The 7,027-nt window shown below is 37.1% G+C and overlaps 1 protein-coding gene across 1 annotated transcript in view; it reads left to right on the forward strand.

Moving 5' to 3' along the window:
- The window catches only part of LOC107708657 (cytosolic purine 5'-nucleotidase-like), a 29,233-nt gene that overhangs the window by 6,568 nt on the left and 15,638 nt on the right, over positions 1-7,027 (forward strand). The window contains exon 3 of the mRNA XM_016512951.1: positions 481-554. Within this exon, the coding sequence (XP_016368437.1) occupies positions 481-554 (74 nt within the window). The remainder of the gene's footprint in view (positions 1-480; positions 555-7,027) is intronic.

A 7,027-nucleotide genomic window follows, 5' to 3' on the forward strand; every position in this document is an offset into this window, starting at 1 on the left:
CTTTTTAAAAGCTCATTATCGTCAAATGTTTCTAAAATGTTTATATTCCGAGATAGATTGCTGGCAACAGCCATTTTAGGATAGTTCAGATTTACACTCTAAAAAATGCTGGGTTAAATACAACCCAGTGCTGGGTTAAATAGGGACAAACCCAGCAATCGGGCTGTTTTGACCCAGCGGTTGGGTTAAATGTTTAACCCAACCTTCTGGGTAGTAACCCAACCGCTGGGTCAAAACAACCCAATTGCTGGGTTTGTCCCTATTTAACCCAGCACTGGGTTGTATTTAACCCAGCATTTTTTAGAGTGCATGTTGGCCCAGGGATGGGAGTTTATTTATTGCTGGGAATGCCATAGTGTAGTAGTTTTTTTATTTTATTTTGTTTTCTAAAAGCGAGCCATTTTATTTTATTTCTCAAAATTGCGAATTGCAGACTATTGCCACCAAACACACCTCTGACTGTTTCACCTTCTTCCCCAGAGTGTTTGTGAACAGAAGTCTGGCCATGGAAAAGATTAAATGCTTCGGCTTTGACATGGACTACACTTTAGCAGGTAAGGTGTTTCCTACTTCCTTTGATGATTATGCTTAAATGTTCAAAGTCCAAATCCCCCTTTACTTCTACAACCCTAGGAATGTGCCAATTTCTAAAAAAAAATCTCATAATATTTGTCCTTATGTTTGGGTGTCTCTTGGAACCAGTAACACTCTTGCTTAGAATCTCAGGGTAAACATACAGTAGGATTCTTAAGTATATTTAGCCACTCCTCGTCTGGTTTTGGAATCTGGAAAATTGAGGTGATGTCTCGTATACACAAACTGCCTCATTTTATATGAGCTAAAACCTAGAGTTTGTCTTTGGCTAGGATCTTAGTTTGTTGGAACGACCATCAACATAAACAAAGCACCTTTTAATTTTTTATAACATTTAGGTCAGCCAAGAACCTGAAATAATAGAGGATTTGATTCTTATGGTGCAACAGTTTAACATGGATCAGATGCATTGGGTTTCTGAAATCCCTTTGCTTTCTGTTATTGGTCCCAGGGACTCAGCTACTAGTGGTGCATAAGATCCTCACTAAATCCGGGCCGTGGGCCCTGAGAAAGCAGATCAGTTCTTTGACAGTTAGAATGGATGACTCTTTAGAGGTGGATAGCGTGTATCGTAGCCAGCAGCTAATATGGCTTAAGCTAAATTCTGAGGCTGCTCAGCTGTTGACATCCTCCACATTACAGCTGGCTGTAACCAAGTGCAAATGTTTACAAGTACGAAGCTATACTGTTTCTTATCCTCTGATCAAGGTGCAACCACAGTTTAGAGGTCCTTAAAAAGCCATAACAGTCAATAAGAGGAAACAGACACAGATGCTTTGGGTCACAAATGCTTACAATCTTACAATATATCATTCTTGATAGATAGCAAAAATTAAAATTTTGTCATCATTTACTCCCCCTCATGACTTTATAAAAAAATGTATAATAAATGAAATAAATAAAAAGGTATAATAAATTACACAAAATTCTTTAATTCTCAGCAATCTTTTATTTATTTTAGTGCTGTCAATTAATCGCATCCAAAATAAGTTTTTGTTTGCATAATATATGTGTTTGTTCTGTGTATATTTATTGTGTATATATAAATACACACACATGCATGTATATATTTCAGAAAGTATGTTATTTTTATATATTAAATATATATTTATTTATAATATAAATGTAGACATGTAAATACATGTAAATATTTTCAAAATATATACTGTATGTGTCTGTATTTATATGTACATAATAAATACACACATAATTTATGCAAACAAAAACTTTTATTTTGGATGCGATTAATCGCGATTAATCGTTTGACAGCACTAATTTATTCCATAATTATGTAATACTCATAAGCCTCTCGAGAAAATTTTCACTCTTCACTCTTGGTGGAGACAAATTTTCTTTTTCTGTGGCTCTACAATAGAATATTAATAGATGTTAGCATTTATTGTTGATCTTATATCCAGGCTTTGAGATCAAGAAGCATTAAACCAAACCATACAGGGTTTCCAAGCCCTGATTAATATTTCCTATTGCTTATTGAGTCCATTCCATAACCAAATCCCCTTTGTGATTGGGACCAGCGTGCAAGATAATACCCTGCACGTGGACAGAGATGTGGCACAAACTCTCCATCTAAGCTTGGTGTTGACAGCTCTTCAACCTGACAGTCCATTAAATCACAGATGAAACCCGCCACCTCTGCATTCTTTGTATAGACCAGATGGTTTTTCACAAGACAGAGAAATAAAACGCTGTTTAAATGGCAGAGCAATTTCAGAACGCTTCTGATTTTGAAATCAATTTAGTAAATTAAAGACACAGTCTTTAAGGGTGCATTCTGTTGTATAAAAACCTGACAGCATAATCCAAAGTCAACCAGAGGCTTAATGCAGCTAAAGCATGTTAGTTAGGGAGAGCTTGATGAACGGACTGAGGGGTTGGGGGAGTTTGTTTACCTTGTAAGATGATACAAATTTTTATTTTCTTGCTGAAGGTAACCTGATCTATGAACTCCAGCCTGACATCATACCCTCATTCTGAATACACATGCATATGTAATAATCTGTCCAGGAGTGTGTGGAGAAAGAAACATGAATCTTCATGGCCGTAGTGGCTCTATGCTGACACACAGGTCAATGCAAACAAGTTTGGAGCTGCAGAAAAATACAGAAGTTTCACATAGTGGTGAAAAATAAGTTTTCTTCACTATTGACTAATAATCAATTTGCCTCAATGTAATAGAGTGGACAAGTAAGTAGGAAACTTGTTTGTGTCATGTATACAGAAGTCTAAGGCATAATTTAGCTGGTGTCATCTTACCACCTTCAGTAATACTGGGGATGAAAGCTCTCTGGCGTCAGCTTAAATTGGTGATGATGAAGATTCGGTCTTGCCCATGAAACTCATATGCCTGTTGAAAAGGGGGTTTACTGGTCTTAGCAGATCACCAGGCAAGGTTTTGGCCACAGACCAGATAAACCAGCTGAACAACAGCTTTGCCAGGTTAGCAAGCCATGTTTGGTTTAGGGCATGATTCCCAGTAGGGGTGTGTGCGATATTGACAAAAAATGATATCTCTATTTATTGGGATTTTTTTTTCGATAATGGTAAAGAGATCTTTTTCTGAGTGTGTTTTCATGCTTGTACCTTGGCTGGTTTAGACCTGTCATGGATAAATAAATATGACACTAAAGCCGCCAGTAGGTGGCAGCAAGTCCGTGTATTAATGAGTGATTAATTGAATCGTTAATTCAAACGATTTGTTCAAAATGGCTGATTCAAACGAATGAGTCACTGAATCAATGACTCAAACAATTTGTTAAAAAAACAGATTCATTCAGGAACGAATTTTAAATTCCTATTACTTAACTAGATCATATCTTGTAAATATAACAAAGCAAAAACCCATACAGGGATATTTTTCTTTCGAACCCTGAATTATAGTAGCACTCTAACTGCATTCTAACAGGCTTCATCATGCAGTGAATGCTTTTGGACTCTGAAGACATGTTTTTATTTATTTATTTATTTTTTTCAAAATGAGTGAACGATAAATATCGCACAGTCCTAGTTCCCAGGGTTTGAAAACCACTGAGGAATAACTGTGATTATTTAATAAAAGGCTGTAATGTAATTAAAGAACTATATAGTCTGTTGCACTGCATGTTTCAGAGTGAAGAGCGGCACTGTGTTCATTTACACTTTTGCAGTTTGCCGTGTTTTTGCTCGATAAATCCTGTTTCTCACAAACTTCACAACCTGTTAGTTTAATGTGCATTTGGGAGTGTAATGTGCTCTATAGGTTCACTTAAGTAACATTCATATTTACATAATTTTTAACAATTTAACCAATTTTCTACCAAAATAAACGCTTGAGGATTTGAACGTTTGAAGACATAAATCTAAGACATAGATATTTGAATTGTGACTTGAAGTGTTAGATGGTTCTTGTAAAGAGTGAACCCAAATGTGAACACCCTTAAATGTAACTATTTACATTAGCATTAACTATGTTGTTAAATTATTGAAATCTCAGGGGCTACTTCAAGAAGATATTTTAGATATTTTATGTATAAGGAGTATTTTCCCAGCTTATTTATTTAAGCTTATTTTTATGTATAAGGAGAAACGGATTTCATAATGTTGACTAGTTGTTGGCTAATAGTTGATCAAATCTGTCTGAGGCTCCTTTACTTCACTTGAACTGTAAATACATTAATGGTCATGTTAACTGAAGTTTGACCTGTATTTCACAGCAATGCATACCTGTCTTTTTTGTCAATATAATCGTAGACTAATTTCACCCCTCAAACCTTTACCTGTTCTTAATGTAGGCCACATATAATGGGGTATAGATTTTCTGTCTGCAGGCCTCAGTAAAACTGCCAAAAATATTTTCTTTTCAGCCTAGCAGGAGTATGCTAGCTTAAGGCCAACATTGTCCAAGGTCAACACTGGTGTATGCAGTTAAAGAGTGATGATGGGAATAGCAGTGGTGGACAGTAACGGAGTAGTTTTATTTCGTTACTGTACTTAAGTAAATTTTTCAAGTAGAATAGTGACTGAGAGGGAAAAAGAGGCTCAAAATAGGTTTTGCTGTAGTTTCGTGGAACATCGTGGAGAGGAGAGAGAGACAGAAAGAGAAGGGGCAGTTGAGTTTGTGTACAGCTGCTATCTGGGTGGAAGAATCTGGCCTGAGTTAGTGACTCTGTTGTGGTTTGCTTGCCTGTATGTGCCTGTACTTCTGGCCATGGCTCTGTGAGGAATTCATTTCTATCCGCCTCCCCCTCCACAGCCTGTCGGTCATACATCTGTAGACATACAAGCCTAGAACAGAACGTGAAACTCACTAGAGGCAATCCTACAAATAAGTCTCATATAACTCAAAGATTGGTAAATTGTGTGAAGTCATTTAGATGGAACTGGAAAAGCTAGGCTTTGATAGGCTGTATGGATTAGTAAAATACCAAAGAAATTAGTAGCTGTGGAAAAAATAGAAAAACTCTTACACTGCTGCGGCTTGTACAAAATAACACAGCATTTTGGTCAAAGGTCAACAAAGGTCTTCGACAATGCGGAACCATTGCTATTTTTTCTGTTATATCAACTGTGTCACACCTGTCCGTGACCATCAAGGAATTTATTTATTTGTTTATTGAGAATAATGGCTTTGAAAGAGAGAAACTGCACAAAATAGAACAATTGCAGATACCAAAGGTGTTCTCAAGTACCATAACAGAATAAAGCTAGTCTTTTTAGTGAACTTATCTTGACAAACAATGTTCAGACTTGCACAAACACAAGCCTATTACAGAAAAACAACATTCCGTCAAAAAACAAAACAAAAAAAACAAGCAGGTTGTTGTGGTCAAACATGTCTCAGCCTTCATTAGCAATGGACCTAGGAGTTCACCCTGAGGCACTCCTCTCCTTCTCATTCCATACTCTTCTGGGCCTCTGCCCTTTGACCTGCCACCTCATCAACAACAAGCATAACACATTTCCAGCTCTTCCACAACAACATGTGATGTGAGCTTAAGCGTGTCTGTATACAGTTTAGTGACCCCCATCTTTGCTGAAGCCGTTGTTCTATACATGTCTGTCTTATTTTAATTTCTTCTTCAGTTGGGTGTCAGAATGGAACAACAGATTTTGTGGTTAGGGTCTTGCGAAATGCCTTTTGTTGCTGAAATACCACCCAAATCCCTCTGCAGAGGCTTGGGATCTAATTGGGTTTAAATCTTTTAGGGCAAGTGGGTCCGGTTTCATATTGGATTAAATCACAGGGCATACATGGCCCTACTAAGCCTTTGTAATGTGAATGTTCTGGTACCCTTTGCTTGCTCTGTGAAAGGACAAGGTTGGTGTCGACACGTATCACAGTTGCTGTTCTACAGAGCGCTCCCAGAGAGTGTCTTTAAATACAGCTCTTACGCTGCCATGTATGCATCTTTATATTTTATTTTGGGTCAGTTGTTATTGAGATCCCTTCCAGAATAAATTTAGCTTGGAGGGATTTTACAGTAATTTCAGCCAAAAATATCTATCATTGCGCCAACGGTTTGTAAATGGGAGAATTGTTTGGGCAACTAATACTTTAACATGTAACAAAATACAGAGCCCTGCACACTTTGAGGAAAATAAGGTACAAAACTGTCTCTGGGAGGGTACCTTTTCAAAAGGTACTAATATGCACCTATAAAGTACTAATATGTACCATTTAATGGTAAACTAAAATGTACCTTTAAGGTTTTGTGCTTTAGGAGTGTACATGGCATGCAGGGAAACATGGGGGATCACAAAGGGGATTATTGTTTTAGTTAAACAATGGCCACGTTGTAGTAATTTATTCCCTTTTATACTAATTCAAGAGCCACAATTGAAGTAACTTAAAGGTGCCATAGAATGCATTGATACAATATTTTAAATTGTTCTCTGATATCTACATAGAAGGTATGTGGCTTAGGTAAGGGCAAAAAATCTCCAGAAAAGGTTTTACATGTCCATTTACAACCCTAGGATTTGTCCCTAGAATGAAATGGTCTGTTTGTACCTTATTTGGAAAGGTCATGAATAATAATGTTGAGCTCTACTCTGACTGGCTGTTTCACAGCGCAGCTCATTTCAGTAGCTCACACAGCAGGAAGTAGGCACTTAATCACTGTCCTACATAGCCCTGTCACTGGCTGCCGTTTAGAGACACATTAAAGGCTTCGAAAACGGTAAAACTCAACTGTTTAACTCTAGGGGAGTTGGAAAATGAGCCCATTTTCAAAATTAGTGGAGTGTTCCTTTAACAGTGGCTTTTTTAACTTGTAGTACTTCCGGTATGTGTGTATGAGGAGCAGTGTTGGGCAAGTTACTTCCAAAATGTAATACATTATATATTACTAGTTACTGTCTTTTGAAAGTAATTAGTTACATTACAATATTACTGTCTCTGAATTGTAATGCGTTACACTACTTTTGAGTTACTTTT

This window comes from Sinocyclocheilus rhinocerous, unplaced genomic scaffold (genome assembly GCF_001515625.1).
Source record: "Sinocyclocheilus rhinocerous isolate Xijiao unplaced genomic scaffold, SAMN03320098_v1.1 scaffold236, whole genome shotgun sequence".
In the NCBI taxonomy this organism is placed as follows: domain Eukaryota; kingdom Metazoa; phylum Chordata; class Actinopteri; order Cypriniformes; family Cyprinidae; genus Sinocyclocheilus; species Sinocyclocheilus rhinocerous.